The sequence below is a fragment of the Pseudophryne corroboree genome, chromosome 1 (assembly GCF_028390025.1).
Source record: "Pseudophryne corroboree isolate aPseCor3 chromosome 1, aPseCor3.hap2, whole genome shotgun sequence".
In the NCBI taxonomy this organism is placed as follows: Eukaryota; Metazoa; Chordata; class Amphibia; order Anura; family Myobatrachidae; genus Pseudophryne; species Pseudophryne corroboree.
The window spans coordinates 525980829-526002915 of NC_086444.1; the positions used below are offsets into that span (position 1 = coordinate 525980829).

The 22087-nt window shown below is 45.8% G+C and overlaps 1 protein-coding gene across 3 annotated transcripts in view; it reads left to right on the forward strand.

Annotated features, from left to right (window-relative positions):
• RIC1 (RIC1 homolog, RAB6A GEF complex partner 1) overlaps positions 1-22087 on the forward strand; it is a 268206-nt gene that overhangs the window by 118886 nt on the left and 127233 nt on the right. For all 3 annotated transcript variants that reach the window (XM_063913985.1, XM_063913986.1, XM_063913984.1), the window contains exon 8: positions 18843-18931. In XM_063913985.1, the coding sequence (XP_063770055.1) occupies positions 18843-18931 (89 nt within the window). The remainder of the gene's footprint in view (positions 1-18842; positions 18932-22087) is intronic.

Below are 22087 nucleotides of genomic sequence, written 5' to 3' on the forward strand. Positions count from 1 at the left end.
AGTCACTTTATAATATTAAGAGCATTTTGCTGACACAAATCTTCCCTCTCTGCCTATGTAAATTGTGTCTTAACACCTCGCTGAGGGTGTTCATACATGGAGTAAGAGGACAAGGGAAGACGACCAATTAAAGATACCACTACAGGCACAACTTGATCATATTTCTGGTCCGCATATATTATTTGTTATACACAGATGGAAGTTTCCACACCAAAGCACTGAAGGCGCAGAGACTTTATCCCTATTGAACACACATATATATATATATATATATATATATATATATATATATATATATATATATATTGCAGCTTTACTGCGATCATTTCTGCATTGCCTATGACTGTGTGCCTGTATCTGCTGTGTCACTATATTCTGTACACTAAGGGCTAGGTGCGTCTGGGTCCGCTAATATAGTGTGACACCGTATTCAATACGTATATTCGACTGTGTACTCAGTCACATAATACCGGATTTATTCGCAGGTATTGTACTCTGTCTGGCTTTATCGTACTAAATCGCTCTGTTGCATTCTCACATAATGTCTAACAGGGCAGTAAATCCGTGGAAGCTCCTGCATCATGCAGAGCATGCTCCAAGGATTTACCAGAGGGGAAAGTGTGGCATAATGGTCTGTGTACTATTTCATACATCACCCACTCAGTCCGCAGCTCCTGCATTCTCCTACCTACTGGGTACTCTGGTAGAATGCCTAACGCTCCCTATGGGACCACCTGTGTAACTAGAATCACAAATTGTCCCTGTGGTTAATCCGCTTTGGGCGGAAAATCTGTCTAACTAGCTGCAGAAAAATCAGTCATTGGTAAGACAAAAATCGTCCCCAGGTCACTTCTGTGTCCCTGGGTCCTTTAAGCAGGCTGCTTCCTCCTCACAGTCCACAATCCTCTCTGATGTTTCATCTGAAAAGGGGGAGGGGGGGAGCATACAGTCCTGTCAGACACTGAATCCTGTGTTGCAGATTGATGTCCCTGTCTTAGTGGTTGCTCTTAAACATATCCTACAAATCACTTATGATGTGGATTCCACTACTGTGGCAAAGAAAACTGATAAGTTTAAACAACAGAAGGTGGTTAAAACTGTAATACCCAATTCTGACCACGGAGATCAGGTGGGAACCATCATCTTATCTAGTAAAGACATGTCCTCTGCATAAACGGGCCTTGGCTCGCTATCCTTGCCCTGCAGAGTTGTGTAACATATGGGAGATTCCACCGCCGGTGGAACATATATATATATATATATATATATATATGAATGTATACATCCGGCACTCAATGTAAAACAGGGATATGCCTGGGTGCCATTCTTAAATTAGTACAGATAGCATGCCTTTCCCACCTGTGGCTCAGGTATATCTGGAAGGGACAGAGGCGGCACTCCAAGGACTTAGAAAATACTTTATGTGCAAAGCATGGCAATTCCAAACAGCTGTGCAAACAATCAAAACATGGAGGTCTTACGACGTTTCAAGGCAGAGCCTTTTCTTCAGGTAAGTTGACCCATGTGGAGCGTGTAGTGAGGAAGGAGCAGCAAGAACCAAAACATACCAAGAGAAAGACTCACCTTTTAAAGCCGTGCAGAGACAGGTGTTCCCGGCGTCCGTGTTCGGCGCTTCCGGGTGCGGCGCCCGGGTGTCGCATAGTTGACGTCATCGTTGCTACGCAACGTGGATGCGCACAGCCGCCGAAGAGACCTGTCATCGTTGCTAAGCAACTGGGATACACACGGCAGCCGGGGAGACCCGTCAGATCTAAACACAGTGTGAATGAACATGATGTTAGATGGAGATATACGACACCCAGACAGGGTGAATATTGCTAGTGAAGTGTGAATAAACAATTAAAACCAATTAAGGGGTTAAAAACCGGAAGGTCCGCTGCAGGTGCATTAGAAAAATAGGGCATAAACAGTAAATTTAAGAACATGATCATGTGGTTAGACAATATAGGTATATGCAGAATAATGATACAATTAGCCCAACAAGGGCTGGCAGGCTGTGGTGCAATCAGGATGGATCCCCACAAGGTTGCGACACCCAAAGTAGGGTGAGGATGTAGGAAGTGGGTGGGAATGTCCAGGGGGGGGCGGAAGGGAGGGAGGGGAGGATGTGGATAACGAAAGGGGAGGAGGGGGAGGGAGGGAAAGGAAGGACAAAGGGAGGGGGAAGGGGGGAAGGGGAAGGAAGGGGGAAGGGGGGGAAAAGGAGAGGGGGGGAGGGGAAAGGGGGGGATAAGGTTGAAGATCAGTATGGGTTAACGAGTAGGTTATTTACAAGAATACATTCCATGTGAATTTTTCATTAAGTCCTTTAGGTGACAGAGTGTCCAACAAAACAATCCATTTCGACTCGCATCTGGATAGTGCTGTGTGGCGGTCACCCCCTCTCACAGGGTTAGGGATGTGGTCGATGATCTTATATCGCAAACTGGCGAGTGAATGGCCTTGGGACTTAAAATGGCGTGCAACCGGTTGATCCACAGATTTGCCCATCAGAGATGCCTTAATGGCCGATCTATGCAATGCCATCCTATCCCTGAGGTTCCGGATTGTCTGTCCAACGTATAGTAAGCCGCATGGGCAGATGATAATATATACGATAAACGGTGTCGTACAGGTAACCACATGTCTGATTTTAAATTGTTTACCTGTGTGTGGATTGTTAAAGGTATGGCCTGTTTCAAGATATTTGCACGTTGTGCAAGATGCACACTGGTAACATCCTGGTCTTTTAACTTGCGTTGAAGCCTTGGGGATTGGGATGATGTTAGTTTTTACTAATAAGTCCCTGAGGTTGGGGCCTCTCTTATAGCTAGGCATCAGAGAGGTGTTTCTGAAACAGGGTAGATCCTTATCTCCAGACACAATGGGCCATAGGCCCTTGGTGGCACGTGGAAGAACTATGCTGGCTGTGGAGAACTTGGTGACAAAAGGAATTCGGGATTGTGCTGGCTTTTGGGGAACTTTGTAAAGCAATTGTTCTCTAGGGATTTGAAGCACTTCGTTCTTGGCCTGTTGTAGCTCCCTTAATTTGTATCCTCTATGGGCAAATTTTAGGATCATCTTGTCCAGAGTGGTAACCAGGGTACTGCGGTCACTGGAAATTCTGGCTGCACGGAGCATTTGTGATCTAGGAAGTCCACGTTTCAGTGCTGGGGGATGACAGCTACTGTGATGTAAAAGCGTGTTACGGTCCGTGAGTTTGGAAAATACTTGGGTATGGATGGCATTATTCTTGATTTCAATGGTGACGTCCAAGTAGTTAATGCTTGTGTAACTGGTCTGGTATGTGAATTTAATGGGTGAATAACGTGAGTTGATGTGCTCGATGAGAGTAGTGAGTTCAGGTTCAGTTCCCGTCCAGAGGATCAGTAGATCATCAATGTAACGTAGGTAAAGTGCTATTTTGTTGGTTATCTCTCGTGTTGAGAAGAAGAATTCCTCCTCTTGTAAAAACATGAATACATTAGCGAACGATGGGGCCACTGAGGACCCCATCGCACATCCAGTTGTTTGGATGAAGTACTGTCCATTGTGTAAGAAGTAATTTTGTTTTAAAGTTTTCGACAATAATGACAAGAACAGTGGGATGGGGATGGCATCGAAATGGTGTCTGAACAAAAACAGTTCCATGGCGGCAAGGCCGCTATCATGTGGAATTACAGTATAGAGATTCTTGACATCTAGGGTACATAGCAACAAGTTGTTAGGGATGGTTGTGAAATGGTGAAGTCTGGTGAGAAGTTGTGTAGTGTCCTTGAGGAAAGTCGGTTGATCCATGATATATGGTTGGATAAGATGATCCAGAAACTGTGAAACAGGCTGGAGAAGTGACCCCCGTGCTGAAATTATTGGTCTGGGAGGTGGATCCACTGGATTTTTGTGAAGTTTAGGGATAGTGTATAACACCGGAGTGATAGGGAAAGGAGTGAGTAGTGAATTATATGTTTTCTTATCAAGGTGTCCAGCTTGGTGAGCTTCCAACAGGACAAAGTCCAGGTCTCGTTTGAACCCTTCCGTGGGATTCTGGGGGAGCCTGTGGTACGTGGAGGCATCTTGTAATAGAAGATCAATGTTGGAAATGTATGTTTCGGAATCCTGTATAACAATGCCGCCCCCCTTATCGGCGGGGCGGAAGATGACATCCCGGTACTTCGACAGGTCCTGGAGCGCTTTCTGCTCAGCTCGAGACAAATTAGTATGGACAGTTGGTTGAGCTGCGTGGAATTTGGTGACTGCTGTGTCTAACAGGCGATTGAATGTCTTCAAGGAGGCGTTTGTCGAGGCAGGATCAAACTTGGTTTTTTTATGCACTGCCGGAGTTTGATAAAGGGGCACTTGGTCCCCTTGGTGTTGGAAAAATTCTTTGGTTTTTAAAGACCTGTGAAGGCCGTATAGATCAATCTTCCAGTCTAAATCCCGGTGGGGGTGGGTAGGGACAAAGGATAAACCTTTGTTTAACACATCTAATTCAGTGGATGAAAAGGTACGGGAAGATAAATTGAAGGTTACTTCCTCCCTCTGTTGATGGGAGGCTTGGAAGATCCTTTGGTTTTGGCCCCCACGTCGCGTTCTTCCTGGTCGCGCATGTCGACTTTTGAACGTGTGGCCCTTACTAAAGGGGCCGTCCGTGTTGTCTGGGGGTCTTCCGAGTCGGTGACTAAAAAATCACTGTCACTATTGGATTGTGACCTATTTCTCCTGTGAGGTGGATTTCTATCTTTCCAAGAGATCCGCGATCTAGAGCGGGGTGGTGGATCTGTACCGTTCAACCATCGGTAAACCCTTTGATCTTCGTAATCAGCTTGGACCGTTGTGAGTTTCTTCTGTTTAAATTTTACAAGATCTTGTCTGTAGGTATTACACTGTTGTTCCAGGCGGTCCCATTGCGCTTGTAATTTCTTATCATCTAATTGGGATTTATATTTCAGGGTAACCTCCGCAAGTTTAGATCTGGTCTCGGTTAGAATAGTACGAGCCTCATCGATGACCAATAACATTAGATCCGAACTGCATTTATTGAGTATCGAGATCCATTTATGGCAAAAATCGGCACTATTGCGCCCGATAGTTGGCATGTTCCTTATCCTGAAGCCCCGTGGGATCATTTTGGCTCGATAGTAATCGGATAGTGATGTGCCATGAAGGAGATAATCGGTCTCTTTGTTTCGTAATTTAAGGAGTTTTTGGAAGATCTCCTCCGTAGAGAGTGGTTGTGGTTGGACGTTGAGGTCAGTGCCAAATAGGATCTGCGAGGCTTGTGTTTCATTGTAGCTAAGCGTCTCTGCCAAATGTTGTTTAAGTTCAATAAATGACAGAGATCCCGCTGTGGTAGGTGATGTCATGACAGCCTGTGTGGGGATACCAGCTGATTGCAGAATGCAGCTGCTATAATCACTGCAGCTGGAGCGACCGGATGGTAAAAGTCACTGGTAGGTTCAGTAGTTGCAAAAAACAGGAAACAATGATGAAAAAAACTGATGGAAAAATAAGGGTCTTATCTAGTCACCCTGCTTAGGGGTGTGACTAAGGTGCCTTGATACTTAGGAAATGTAGCCAATTTCCAATATTATATATGAATGTATACATCCGGCACTCAATGTAAAACAGGGATATGCCTGGGTGCCATCCTTAAATTAGTACAGATAGCATGCCTTTCCCACCTGTGGCTCAGGTATATCTGGAAGGGACAGAGGCGGCACTCCAAGGACTTAGAAAATACTTTATGTGCAAAGCATGGCAATTCCAAACAGCTGTGCAAACAATCAAAACATGGAGGTCTTACGACGTTTCAAGGCAGAGCCTTTTCTTCAGGTAAGTTGACCCATGTGGAGCGTGTAGTGAGGAAGGAGCAGCAAGAACCAAAACATACCAAGAGAAAGACTCACCTTTTAAAGCCGTGCAGAGACAGGTGTTCCCGGCGTCCGTGTTCGGCGCTTCCGGGTGCGGCGCCCGGGTGTCGCATAGTTGACGTCATCGTTGCTACGCAACGTGGATGCGCACAGCCGCCGAAGAGACCCGTCATCGTTGCTAAGCAACTGGGATACACACGGCAGCCGGGGAGACCCGTCAGATCTAAACACAGTGTGAATGAACATGATGTTAGATGGAGATATACGACACCCAGACAGGGTGAATATTGCTAGTGAAGTGTGAATAAACAATTAAAACCAATTAAGGGGTTAAAAACCGGAAGGTCCGCTGCAGGTGCATTAGAAAAATAGGGCATAAACAGTAAATTTAAGAACATGATCATGTGGTTAGACAATATAGGTATATGCAGAATAATGATACAATTAGCCCAACAAGGGCTGGCAGGCTGTGGTGCAATCAGGATGGATCCCCACAAGGTTGCGACACCCAAAGTAGGGTGAGGATGTAGGAAGTGGGTGGGAATGTCCAGGGGGGGGCGGAAGGGAGGGAGGGGAGGATGTGGGGATCCATCCTGATTGCACCACAGCCTGCCAGCCCTTGTTGGGCTAATTGTATCATTATTCTGCATATACCTATATTGTCTAACCACATGATCATGTTCTTAAATTTACTGTTTATGCCCTATTTTTCTAATGCACCTGCAGCGGACCTTCCGGTTTTTAACCCCTTAATTGGTTTTAATTGTTTATTCACACTTCACTAGCAATATTCACCCTGTCTGGGTGTCGTATATCTCCATCTAACATCATGTTCATTCACACTGTGTTTAGATCTGACGGGTCTCCCCGGCTGCCGTGTGTATCCCAGTTGCTTAGCAACGATGACGGGTCTCTTCGGCGGCTGTGCGCATCCACGTTGCGTAGCAACGATGACGTCAACTATGCGACACCCGGGCGCCGCACCCGGAAGCGCCGAACACGGACGCCGGGAACACCTGTCTCTGCACGGCTTTAAAAGGTGAGTCTTTCTCTTGGTATGTTTTGGTTCTTGCTGCTCCTTCCTCACTACACGCTCCACATGGGTCAACTTACCTGAAGAAAAGGCTCTGCCTTGAAACGTCGTAAGACCTCCATGTTTTGATTGTTTGCACAGCTGTTTGGAATTGCCATGCTTTGCACATAAAGTATTTTCTAAGTCCTTGGAGTGCCGCCTCTGTCCCTTCCAGATATACCTGAGCCACAGGTGGGAAAGGCATGCTATCTGTACTAATTTAAGGATGGCACCCAGGCATATCCCTGTTTTACATTGAGTGCCGGATGTATACATTCATATATAATATTGGAAATTGGCTACATTTCCTAAGTATCAAGGCACCTTAGTCACACCCCTAAGCAGGGTGACTAGATAAGACCCTTATTTTTCCATCAGTTTTTTTCATCATTGTTTCCTGTTTTTTGCAACTACTGAACCTACCAGTGACTTTTACCATCCGGTCGCTCCAGCTGCAGTGATTATAGCAGCTGCATTCTGCAATCAGCTGGTATCCCCACACAGGCTGTCATGACATCACCTACCACAGCGGGATCTCTGTCATTTATTGAACTTAAACAACATTTGGCAGAGACGCTTAGCTACAATGAAACACAAGCCTCGCAGATCCTATTTGGCACTGACCTCAACGTCCAACCACAACCACTCTCTACGGAGGAGATCTTCCAAAAACTCCTTAAATTACGAAACAAAGAGACCGATTATCTCCTTCATGGCACATCACTATCCGATTACTATCGAGCCAAAATGATCCCACGGGGCTTCAGGATAAGGAACATGCCAACTATCGGGCGCAATAGTGCCGATTTTTGCCATAAATGGATCTCGATACTCAATAAATGCAGTTCGGATCTAATGTTATTGGTCATCGATGAGGCTCGTACTATTCTAACCGAGACCAGATCTAAACTTGCGGAGGTTACCCTGAAATATAAATCCCAATTAGATGATAAGAAATTACAAGCGCAATGGGACCGCCTGGAACAACAGTGTAATACCTACAGACAAGATCTTGTAAAATTTAAACAGAAGAAACTCACAACGGTCCAAGCTGATTACGAAGATCAAAGGGTTTACCGATGGTTGAACGGTACAGATCCACCACCCCGCTCTAGATCGCGGATCTCTTGGAAAGATAGAAATCCACCTCACAGGAGAAATAGGTCACAATCCAATAGTGACAGTGATTTTTTAGTCACCGACTCGGAAGACCCCCAGACAACACGGACGGCCCCTTTAGTAAGGGCCACACGTTCAAAAGTCGACATGCGCGACCAGGAAGAACGCGACGTGGGGGCCAAAACCAAAGGATCTTCCAAGCCTCCCATCAACAGAGGGAGGAAGTAACCTTCAATTTATCTTCCCGTACCTTTTCATCCACTGAATTAGATGTGTTAAACAAAGGTTTATCCTTTGTCCCTACCCACCCCCACCGGGATTTAGACTGGAAGATTGATCTATACGGCCTTCACAGGTCTTTAAAAACCAAAGAATTTTTCCAACACCAAGGGGACCAAGTGCCCCTTTATCAAACTCCGGCAGTGCATAAAAAAACCAAGTTTGATCCTGCCTCGACAAACGCCTCCTTGAAGACATTCAATCGCCTGTTAGACACAGCAGTCACCAAATTCCACGCAGCTCAACCAACTGTCCATACTAATTTGTCTCGAGCTGAGCAGAAAGCGCTCCAGGACCTGTCGAAGTACCGGGATGTCATCTTCCGCCCCGCCGATAAGGGGGGCGGCATTGTTATACAGGATTCCGAAACATACATTTCCAACATTGATCTTCTATTACAAGATGCCTCCACGTACCACAGGCTCCCCCAGAATCCCACGGAAGGGTTCAAACGAGACCTGGACTTTGTCCTGTTGGAAGCTCACCAAGCTGGACACCTTGATAAGAAAACATATAATTCACTACTCACTCCTTTCCCTATCACTCCGGTGTTATACACTATCCCTAAACTTCACAAAAATCCAGTGGATCCACCTCCCAGACCAATAATTTCAGCACGGGGGTCACTTCTCCAGCCTGTTTCACAGTTTCTGGATCATCTTATCCAACCATATATCATGGATCAACCGACTTTCCTCAAGGACACTACACAACTTCTCACCAGACTTCACCATTTCACAACCATCCCTAACAACTTGTTGCTATGTACCCTAGATGTCAAGAATCTCTATACTGTAATTCCACATGATAGCGGCCTTGCCGCCATGGAACTGTTTTTGTTCAGACACCATTTCGATGCCATCCCCATCCCACTGTTCTTGTCATTATTGTCGAAAACTTTAAAACAAAATTACTTCTTACACAATGGACAGTACTTCATCCAAACAACTGGATGTGCGATGGGGTCCTCAGTGGCCCCATCGTTCGCTAATGTATTCATGTTTTTACAAGAGGAGGAATTCTTCTTCTCAACACGAGAGATAACCAACAAAATAGCACTTTACCTACGTTACATTGATGATCTACTGATCCTCTGGACGGGAACTGAACCTGAACTCACTACTCTCATCGAGCACATCAACTCACGTTATTCACCCATTAAATTCACATACCAGACCAGTTACACAAGCATTAACTACTTGGACGTCACCATTGAAATCAAGAATAATGCCATCCATACCCAAGTATTTTCCAAACTCACGGACCGTAACACGCTTTTACATCACAGTAGCTGTCATCCCCCAGCACTGAAACGTGGACTTCCTAGATCACAAATGCTCCGTGCAGCCAGAATTTCCAGTGACCGCAGTACCCTGGTTACCACTCTGGACAAGATGATCCTAAAATTTGCCCATAGAGGATACAAATTAAGGGAGCTACAACAGGCCAAGAACGAAGTGCTTCAAATCCCTAGAGAACAATTGCTTTACAAAGTTCCCCAAAAGCCAGCACAATCCCGAATTCCTTTTGTCACCAAGTTCTCCACAGCCAGCATAGTTCTTCCACGTGCCACCAAGGGCCTATGGCCCATTGTGTCTGGAGATAAGGATCTACCCTGTTTCAGAAACACCTCTCTGATGCCTAGCTATAAGAGAGGCCCCAACCTCAGGGACTTATTAGTAAAAACTAACATCATCCCAATCCCCAAGGCTTCAACGCAAGTTAAAAGACCAGGATGTTACCAGTGTGCATCTTGCACAACGTGCAAATATCTTGAAACAGGCCATACCTTTAACAATCCACACACAGGTAAACAATTTAAAATCAGACATGTGGTTACCTGTACGACACCGTTTATCGTATATATTATCATCTGCCCATGCGGCTTACTATACGTTGGACAGACAATCCGGAACCTCAGGGATAGGATGGCATTGCATAGATCGGCCATTAAGGCATCTCTGATGGGCAAATCTGTGGATCAACCGGTTGCACGCCATTTTAAGTCCCAAGGCCATTCACTCGCCAGTTTGCGATATAAGATCATCGACCACATCCCTAACCCTGTGAGAGGGGGTGACCGCCACACAGCACTATCCAGATGCGAGTCGAAATGGATTGTTTTGTTGGACACTCTGTCACCTAAAGGACTTAATGAAAAATTCACATGGAATGTATTCTTGTAAATAACCTACTCGTTAACCCATACTGATCTTCAACCTTATCCCCCCCTTTCCCCTCCCCCCCTCTCCTTTTCCCCCCCTTCCCCCTTCCTTCCCCTTCCCCCCTTCCCCCTCCCTTTGTCCTTCCTTTCCCTCCCTCCCCCTCCTCCCCTTTCGTTATCCACATCCTCCCCTCCCTCCCTTCCGCCCCCCCCTGGACATTCCCACCCACTTCCTACATCCTCACCCTACTTTGGGTGTCGCAACCTTGTGGGGATCCATCCTGATTGCACCACAGCCTGCCAGCCCTTGTTGGGCTAATTGTATCATTATTCTGCATATACCTATATTGTCTAACCACATGATCATGTTCTTAAATTTACTGTTTATGCCCTATTTTTCTAATGCACCTGCAGCGGACCTTCCGGTTTTTAACCCCTTAATTGGTTTTAATTGTTTATTCACACTTCACTAGCAATATTCACCCTGTCTGGGTGTCGTATATCTCCATCTAACATCATGTTCATTCACACTGTGTTTAGATCTGACGGGTCTCCCCGGCTGCCGTGTGTATCCCAGTTGCTTAGCAACGATGACGGGTCTCTTCGGCGGCTGTGCGCATCCACGTTGCGTAGCAACGATGACGTCAACTATGCGACACCCGGGCGCCGCACCCGGAAGCGCCGAACACGGACGCCGGGAACACCTGTCTCTGCACGGCTTTAAAAGGTGAGTCTTTCTCTTGGTATGTTTTGGTTCTTGCTGCTCCTTCCTCACTACACGCTCCACATGGGTCAACTTACCTGAAGAAAAGGCTCTGCCTTGAAACGTCGTAAGACCTCCATGTTTTGATTGTTTGCACAGCTGTTTGGAATTGCCATGCTTTGCACATAAAGTATTTTCTAAGTCCTTGGAGTGCCGCCTCTGTCCCTTCCAGATATACCTGAGCCACAGGTGGGAAAGGCATGCTATCTATATATATATATATATATATATTTTTATTTATTATCCCATATCCAAATATTCCGAAATACGGACTTTTTTTTAGTGAGATAGTGAAATCTTTGTTTTTTGATGGCTCAATGTACACAAACTTTGTTTAATACACACAGATATTAAAAATATTGTATTAAATGACCTTCAGGCTGTGTGTATAAGGTGTATATAAAACATAAATGAATTGTGTGAATATACACACACTTTGTTTAATGCACAAAGTTTCAAAAAATATTGGCTAAAATGACCTTCAGGCTGTGTGTATAAGGTGTATGTGTAACATAAATGCATTCTGTGCTTAGATTTAGGTCCCATCACCATGTTATCTCATTATGGTATGCAATTATTCCAAAATACGAAAAAATCCGATATCCAAAATACCTCTGGTCCCAAGCATTTTGGATAAGGGATACTCAACCTGTGTGTGTGTGTGTGTATATATATATATATATATATATATATATATATATATATATATATATATATATATATATAATGTGTGTATGTATACAGTTGAAAACACTCTTTTCAGGGTCGCTGGACCAAGGAGGAATCACTCCTCCCAATAAACATTCTGGAGTTGAAGGTGGTGTTTAATGCATTATCTCTCGCCCTGCCTCTGGTACAGAACAGGCCTGTTCAAGTACGATCAGACAACGCCACCACGGTGGCATACATAAACCATCAAGGCGGCAATATCGGCAGTGTTCATCCCGGGCGTCCTGAACTGGGAAGCGGACTTCCTCAGACGTGTATGCTGGAGAGTGGAATCTTCATCCAGAAGTCTTTCAACTCCAAGTGGACAGGTGGGGTCTACTAGATGTAGACCTGATGGTGTCTCGACACAATTACAAGGATTCGGTGTTCGGATCACGGACCAGGGATCCTCAGGCAGCATTCGTGGATGCTCCAGCAATTCCATGGAACTTTCGGCTGCCCTATGTGTTCCCTCCAGTGTCGCTCCTGCCCAGGGTCCTACCGAAGTGCAAACAAGAAGGAGGGAATACTACTTCTAATCGCTCCAGCGTGGGCCAGACTGCATTGGTTCTCAGACCCACAGGGTCTTTCGACAGAGCATCCCCTTCTACTTCCTCGGCTACCAGATCTCCTCATGCAGAGCCCTTGTCTCTGGCCAGACTGGATTTGACAGTGTGGCTCTCCTGAGGGCCAAAGGATTCGTGAGGCGGTTATCCAAACTATGTTGAAGGCCCACAAACCGGCATCTGCCCGGATTTATTACAGGGTCTGAAATTCTTACTTCACCTGGTGTGCTGATAAGAATTATGATGCGTATCGAATCAGAACGTCCAGCATTCTGGCTTTTCTGCAACGAGGCCTTGACTTAGGTCTTCGTCTGGCCTCCCTCAAGGTTCACATATCTGCCTTGTTGGTATGGTTTCAGAGAAAATTTGCGTCTGTCTGACGTTCATACTTTTACTCAGGGTGTCCTTTGGATTCAGCCTCCCTATGTCCCTCCTGTGTCTCCATGGGATCTGTCTGTTGTACCGAATGCCCTGCAAGAGTCTCCATTTGAACCTCTTGAGTCTGTGGACCTTAATTGGCTCACGGCTAAGGTCCTGTTCTTGCTGGCTATTGCCTCTGCAAAACCAGTGTCAGACTTAGGCGCTTTGTCCTGTCGTCCACCCTTTTTTATATTTCACCATGACCGGGCAGTTCTAAGAACTCGACAGGGTTATTTACCTGAGGTGGTATCATCTTTTCACTTTAACCAAGAGATTGTGGTTCCGGCCTTTATCTCTTCGGACTTGTCTTCCAAAGAGCAATCTTTGGATGTAGTAAGGGCTCTCCGTATATATGTGGAGCGGACTGCCTTGATCAGGAGGTCCAATGCCCTACCTCGCAGAAAGAGTGTTAACCATGGTAAGTCTACCATAACACTCCTTTTTACAATTCAAAATCAACATTTGATTATTTAATTACAAGGTGCTTCAGGAGCAACTTGAGAGAGAAGGGCAAGTTTAGACAGCATGGAGGTAATTCAGTTGTTTGCGCTGATGGCTGTCACTGCCAGACGGAGCAATTCAATTGTTGCTCTGTTTGGGCGAGAACAAACGCTGGTATTTCGGCTCGCAGCCCCTGGAGGTGGTGAGCGGAAATGTGCGAAAAGTCGTCTTTAAAAAAAATATGAATATCGTCCCCCGATCTCCCATCACGGAAGATTGAGCACGAAAAAAACAATTTAATCATCCCCAATTATGCTTAATTCATATCTTGTACTTGCCCTGACATTGAGTAAATAGTCATTGTTTACTCCAGAAGTATTGCACTTTTATAGATGTTACACCTTTGCCATTGTGTGTGGTGGTATTTAGCTGCTACTTGGTATTCTAACCAGAGGAGAAACATCCAACAGGTCATAATGAATAGCAGTGGTGCTGTTTATTTAGTCCCTGTGCATTCAGTTGGGTTTTGCTTAAAAATGTAGGAATGTACAAATATTTGCTAACCTACTGTAGATAAGTTAAGGCAACGTTTATCCCACCCTTTGTATTAACAGAAAAGCAATAGGAATTTTAGGATTTTGAAGTGGAGCTACTAAGCCATCAGCTGAGAAGACCACAAACATTGTCCTGAATACATCCAAAATATTTGGACGGAACAAACATCTAAAATGCATCAGTCATCTGCCCAGTAGAATAAACTGTTTTGTGTGCTTAATCAATAGTAATGTAGCCCATTAAATTAACTGAGCTAGTGCTACCAAAATATTTGTCCATGAAGGGTCATTGATATCACTGGTTCCTAGTGAATTTGATAAGCTGCATGTATTTGTCAATGTCTTAGGTGGACATTACTGTTGCCAGCATATCAGGGCTGTGGAGTCAAGACAATTTTGGGTGGAGTCGCTGTCTAGAGAAGCGTACAGACTCCAGCTTCAAATAAAGACTTAATAACATAAATAGCAATGGTTGATTGTATTAATGCATGTACTGGCGTCTATGACTCCTCATTCCCTATTTCGTAGCCTTTCCCCCTATTCAGTCTCATGCGTCTCTGAATATATGATTCTCATCATAATCTTGCAAAAAAGAAACTTTAAACGTATGGTTGATAAAGCAAACACAATATTGTTGACTAAGACACCCATACAAGAAAAAAATCAAAGATCAGCACAGCAGTGTTTGTTCTTTGTTCTAAAAATTCTAAAGTGCTGTTCAAGACAGGAAAACAAATAACTTTATAGTGAAGTGAGATTGAATTGACCCTTGTCCAGACTGATCTTTATGAGCATTGGGGTAAGAAATAGCTGCATTGTGCATTATAGCGCAGTACGTGCTGATAAGCATAGTAATAGAATTTATTAATGGACTGGTGCACAAACTTGAATATGCCAACAAATACAGTTATACGTGAAACTACAAATAAATAAGAAGCTTAAAAATACATAAAACATGGCTTTGGAACTTGAATGTACAAATGTCATGAACTGCTTTAGTAAGTGTTTAAATCATACAGTACATTGGTTTTTATAACTTGTATATTGGGTCTTTAGTGGGTAATGGCTCAGGGCATCCTACAAGTGAAACACCCTGTATTTACGCCATGCAACAGTTTTCACCAACTATAATATTACAACGTGCTGCCATCACGCAGTACACTGCTATGAGAATCAATTTTGCATCTGTCACACATCGCAATAAATTTAACCCATCCTGCTTTCATACCTTACAGGTACTGTATTCTTTATTTGTAAAGTGCCCAGTAATGCTGGCCATACATCAGGACGATATCTTTCCAACCAGCCAACTAGTTGGCTGGTTGTAAAGATAATCAGGCAGTGTGTGGGAGCAAACGATTATCAGCCGTTTGCTCCCACACGCTAAAAAACGTCCAGAAACGGTCTGTCCAACTAGTTGGGAAAATCAAACCTGTTTGATTTTCCCAACTCATCGTTCAGGTGTAGGGGGAACTGAACGATAAGTAGGCGGACACCTACTTCTTCATCGGAATCCCTGTCAGACGCAGCGGCTGAGCGGGAAGAGAGAATTCAGTGCCCCTGCTGCACTGGCGCACCTAAACAGTGTTCACCGCCTGCAGCAGCTGTGTCCCCCTGCCTGCCCCCCAGTCAGAGGTCACCCGGCACCTACCCTACAAACCCCTGCATTACCAAACCCAGCAGTGATCCCCTACCCGGACCCCATCAGCAGCGGACACCCGGCAGCTGTCACCCCGCCCGCGATCACCATCCGCAGCAGTGATCCCCTGTCCGCGCCCCATCAGCAGCGGACACCCGGCGGCTGTCACCCCGCCCGCGATCACCAGCCGCAGCAGTGATCCCCTGTCCGTGCCCCATCAGCAGCGGACACCCGGCGGCTGTCACCCCGCCCGCGATCACCAGCCGCAGGAGTGATCCCCTGTCCGCGCCCCATCAGCAGCGGACACCCGGCGGCTGTCACCCCGCCCGCGATCACCAGCCGCAGCAGTGATCCCCTGTCTGCGCCCCATCAGCAGCGGACACCCGGCGGCTGTCACCCCGCCCGCGATCACCAGCCGCAGGAGTGATCCCCTGTCCGCGCCCCATCAGCAGCGGACACCCGGCGCTGCTGCATGTCAGCCTTCCCACCAGGCTGCAGCATATACCCCATTAGAGGTCACAAGCAAACAAACAAGCTGCCCCTGTCAACCCGGCAGCGGCAGCTGTATATACACATGTTATTAGACACACACTGGCATGCATGCACAGACACACTGTGACACGCACACACTGACACGCACGTGCACACACTGACACGCACGTGCACACATACTGTGACACGCACGCACACACACTGACATGCACGCACACTGTGACGCACACACTGACACGCACGTGCACACACATACTGTGACACGCACACACACTGTGACACGCACGCACACTCACTGTGACACGCACACACTGACACGCACGTGCACACACATACTGTGTCACACACACATACTGTGACAGGCACGCACGCACGGGGTCACGGGGGTGTCTCTGCATTCGTGGAAAGGGGTCCCATGTGTAAACATGGGACCCCTTTCAGCCCGTTTGGTCCGGGTGTTCGGTTTGTTGTTTTGCTAAGTACGTGGATTATACTCTGGACCCTGGATCAGGTGAGTATAATTATCTTTTATTTTCAGGTACCCGTGGATTCTACTTGGAGAAGAGGACCGACTGCTTCGTGTCAACATAGGTAAGTATGTGTGTGTCGACATGTGTGAAATAAAGTTTTACTGTCACGGTGTGTGTCTCCTGTTTTTATTTGGGTATTTTTTTGCCATTAGAACTACAGGTACCAGCGGGCCCGTTTTTCTCCCACATACTGGTACTTGTGGTTCTCCAAGTACCAGCTTGCGGGGGAGGCTTGCTGGGACTTGTAGTACTACTAGAAAAAACAATATTCTTTCAATTTTCTCAAGGCTATCAGCCTCCCATCCGCAGCCTTTGGATGGGGGGGACAGCCTCGGGCTTCACCCCTGGCCCTTGGGTGGCTGGGGGGGGACCCCTTGATTGAAGGGGTCCCCACTCCCCCAGGGTACCCCGTCCAGGGGTGACTAGTTGGATATTTAATGCCACGGCCGCAGGGCACTGTATAAAAGTGACCCCCGGCTGTGGCATTATCTGTCCAGCTAGTGGAGCCCGATGCTGGTGTAAAAAATATGGGGGACCCCTACTCTTTTTGTCCCCCGTATTTTTTGCACCAGCACCAGGCGCAGAGCCCGGTGCTGGTTTTAAAAATACGGGGGATCCCCTGTCCGTTTTTTCCCCGGATTTTCAGAACCAGGATCGGCTTGAAGAGCCCGAGGCTGGTTATGCTTTGGAGGGGGGACCCCACGCAATTTTTTTTCGGGTTTTTCCCATTCCATTTAAAAAAAAATAAATAATAATATAATAATCTTTTTAAAAATATATAAATAATACTTGTGCCTCCAAAAAAGATAAACCAACTACCTAATCCCTTCTAATATAAATAGATATGCTATTACCCAAAAAACAACAACCCCAAAAACATGTTTTTAAAAAAAATTATTAGATTCCGCCACCAAAGTGTGGCGGATTTAAAATGACGAATTTACTGTCTAAGAGCACTGTTGTCGAATTTACAAACTTCAATTGAATATACTTTTGTCGAATTGCCGCATTTGTACCATTGCAGAAAATCCAGAGTAGCTGATTCTGCTACATATATGTTGCAACTCAGTCTGTGCATGTATCCATTGTCCTCATTCAAATGCATTGCAGTCCAGATAAGCAGCTGAAGGAATATAAATTATCTAATATTTAGCAGAGCTGTTTAACTGCTGAAGTCTCCTAAGCCACTATAATTATTGGGATATATGTATGTATATTTGTGTGTGTGTATATATGTATGTATATTTGTGTGTGTGTGTGTGTGTGTGTATATATATATATATATATATATATATATATATATCTCACAAACGATAGGCGGCACTCTAGGACTTTTCAAAAATCAAGAACAGACGTGACCCTGTTCTGACAGCTTAACATTTCGGTTTAATGTAACCGTCTGACGACGGTTACATTAAACCGAAACGTTAAGCTGTCAGAACAGGGTCACGTATGTTCTTGATTTGAAGTCCTAGAGTGCCGCCTATCGTTTGTGATATGTTTGCTTTTTGAAGCTCAGGAGGGCACCAGGCAAGCTGTACATTTTACTACATTGGGAGTGCCGAATATCTACATCTGGTATATATATATATATATATATATATATATATATATATATATATATATATATATATATATATATATATATATATATATATATATATATATATATATATATATTTGCCTTGGCAGCCCAACCATGCTGGTATCCATAGTTCAGTATAAAAATAAATAAATCTAATAAATGTATGGTGGTGAAAGAAAAGCCCAGTTTCACTGAAAAAAAGACACTTCTGCATGTTTTGAAATGAAAACAAAAAAAAACAAAACTGAAGAACTGTAGGCAGGCACTGTACGCCTACTTCGGTGACATCACAAGTTGTACAGAAGTTGGAAGGTTGGTTGGTCTGATGAAAAGTTGGTTAGATGTGTGGAGCACTGGTAAAAAGTTGGTGAGATGTGTGGGGCACTGTTTTAGTTGAACAGACAAGTTGGATGGTTGGAAGTTTGGAGTGTTGGAGAAAAGTTGGTCTGATGTATGGCTAGCTTAAGTGTTTTATTAGTAGTTCAGTACCAATTGATACCAGGCCAGGAAATGGGAAATTCTGTGTTGTATTCATACTTTAAAATTGTCGGTCTTTGCTGATGAACTTTTATCAGAATTCTGTCCCTGACGATTAATGACAATATAACTTGTAATTGTCTCCTCTTTCCTTCCAACACAGTGGATCTGTGCTTGTATATACAATAGATAACACGACTGGTGCTATGCAGCTTTCTCATAAATTGGAACTTACACCAAAACAGTATCCAGGTAAGAACTTGCTATATTACACAATGCCACAGTGACTTTGGAAATAAGTATTGGTTTCGCAATTAAAGTTCTTTCTTCCATCTTTCAGTGAAACCATAAAATGTTTGCATTTTTAGCATTCATACTTTGACACCTTGCCTGGCTTGCTCACATGAGATACGACCATACCAAGCCAGGCTTTCCTTGATCATGGTCACATCTGATGCGATTGTGTACGATACAATCGTATGAGATGTGGCCACTGGCAACTCCTGGAAGGTAATCTTCTGGCAGCCGCTGGGCTCAGAGGCACAGTGTCAGCCTCTCGACTACTCCTATCCCCCTGTCGGCACCTCCCTCCCTGGCCACATTGAAGGATGACCCTGAGGGTTTTCTTGCAGCCTCACAGGGATCAGCGCAGGTCAGGGTGGTTACACTGACTCAGACTATGATTGCCCACAGTCTGAACTCCTGCAACTACACAGTTTTTTTAACTGTAGAAACTTTTTTTTTTCCATACATGTCCCCGAAATATATAATAATATTTTCTCTAACGTCCTAGTGGATGCTGGGGACTCCGAAAGGACCATGGGGAATAGCGGCTCCGCAGGAGACTGGGCACAAAGTAAAAGCTTTAGGACTAGCTGGTGTGCACTGGCTCCTCCCCCTATGACCCTCCTCCAAGCCTCAGTTAAGATTTTGTGCCCGGAAGGGTGCAATCTAGGTGGCTCTCCTGAACTGCTTAGAGTAAAAGTTTAAATAGGTTTTTTTATTTTCAGTGAGACCTGCTGGCAACAGGCTCACTGCATCGAGGGACTAAGGGGAGAAGAAGCGAACTCACCTGCGTGCAGAGTGGATTGGGCTTCTTAGGCTACTGGACATTAGCTCCAGAGGGACGATCACAGGCCCAGCCATGGATGGGTCCCGGAGCCGCGCCGCCTGCCCCCTTACAGAGCCAGAAGAGTGAAGAGGTCCGGAAAATCGGCGGCAGAAGACGTCCTGTCTTCAATAAGGTAGCGCACAGCACCGCAGCTGTGCGCCATTGCTCTCAGCACACTTCACACTCCGGTCACTGAGGGTGCAGGGCGCTGGGGGGGGGGGCGCCCTGGGACGCAATGAAAATACCTTAAATGGCTAAAAATACATCACATATAGCTCCTGGGCTATATGGATGTATTTAACCCCTGCCAGTTTTCCACAAAAAAGCGGGAGAAAGGCCGCCGAAAAAGGGGCGGAGCCTATCTCCTCAGCACACAAGCGCCATTTTTTCCTCACAGCTCCGTTGGAGGAAGGCTCCCTGACTCTCCCCTGCAGTCCTGCACAACAGAAACAGGGTAAAACAAGAGAGGGGGGGCACTAAATTGGCATATTAATATATACAGCAGCTATATTAGGGAAAAACACTTATATAAGGTTATCCCTGTATATATATAGCGCTCTGGTGTGTGCTGGCAAACTCTCCCTCTGTCTCCCCAAAGGGCTAGTGGGGTCCTGTCCTCTTATCAGAGCATTCCCTGTGTGTGTGCTGTGTGTCGGTATGCTGTGTCGACATGTATGAGGAGGAAAATGGTGTGGAGGCGGAGCAATTGCCTGTGTTAGTGATGTCACCCCCTAGGGAGTCGACACCTGACTGGATGGTCTTATGGAAAGAATTACGTGATAGTGTCGGCACTTTACAAAAGACTGTTGACGACATGAGACAGCCGGCAAATCAGTTAATACCTGTACAGGCGTCTCAAACACCGTCAGGGGCTATAAAACGCCCGTTACCTCAGGTCGATACAGACACTGACACGGACACTGACTCCAGTGTCGACGGTGAGGAAACAAACGTATTTTCCAGTAGGGCCACACGTTACATGATCACGGCAATGAAGGAGGTTTTGAACATTTCTGATACTACAAGTACCACAAAAAAGGGTATTATGTGGGGTGTGAAAAAACTACCCGTAGTTTTTCCTGAATCAGATGAATTAAATGAGGTGTGTGATGAAGCGTGGGTTTCCCCCGATAAAAAACTGCTAATTTCTAAAAAATTATTGGCATTATACCCTTTCCCACCAGAGGTTAGGGCGCGTTGGGAAACACCCCCTAGCGTAGATAAGGCGCTCACACGCTTATCAAAACAAGTGGCGTTACCGTCCCCTGATACGGCCGCCCTCAAGGAACCAGCTGATAGGAAGCTGGAAAATATCCTTAAAAGTATATACACACATACTGGTATTATACTGCGACCAGCAATCGCCTCAGCCTGGATGTGCAGTGCTGGGGTGGCTTGGTCGGATTCCCTGACTGAAAATATTGATACCCTGGACAGGGACAATATATTATTGACTATAGAGCATTTAAAGGATGCATTTCTATATATGCGAGATGCACAGAGGGATATTTGCACTCTGGCATCAAGAGTAAGTGCGATGTCCATTTCTGCCAGAAGAGGATTATGGACGCGACAGTGGTCAGGGGATGCGGATTCCAAACGGCATATGGAAGTATTGCCGTATAAAGGGGAGGAGTTATTTGGGGTCGGTCTATCGGACCTGGTGGCCACGGCAACGGCTGGAAAATCCACCTTTTTACCCCAAGTCACCTCGCAGCAGAAAAAGATACCGTCTTTTCAGGCTCAGTCCTTTCGTCCCCATAAGGGCAAGCGGGCAAAAGGCCACTCATATCTGCCCCGGGGCAGAGGAAGGGGAAAAAGACTGCAGCAAACAGCCTCTTCCCACGAACAGAAGCCCTCCCCCGCTTCTGCCAAGTCCTCAGCATGACGCTGGGGCCTTACAAGCGGACTCAGGCACGGTGGGGGCCCGTCTCAAGAATTTCAGCGCGCAGTGGGCACACTCGCAAGTGGACCCCTGGATCCTGCAGGTAGTATCTCAGGGGTACAAATTGGAATTCGAGACGTCTCCCCCTCGCCGGTTCCTGAAGTCTGCTTTACCAACGTCTCCCCCCGACAGGGAGGCGGTATTGGAAGCCATTCACAAGCTGTATTCCCAGCAGGTGATAATCAAGGTACCCCTCCTACAACAGGGAAAGGGGTATTATTCCACGCTGTTCGTGGTACCGAAGCCGGACGGCTCGGTGAGACCCATTTTAAATCTGAAATCCTTGAACACTTACATAAAAAGGTTCAAGTTCAAGATGGAGTCACTCAGAGCAGTGATAGCGAACCTGGAA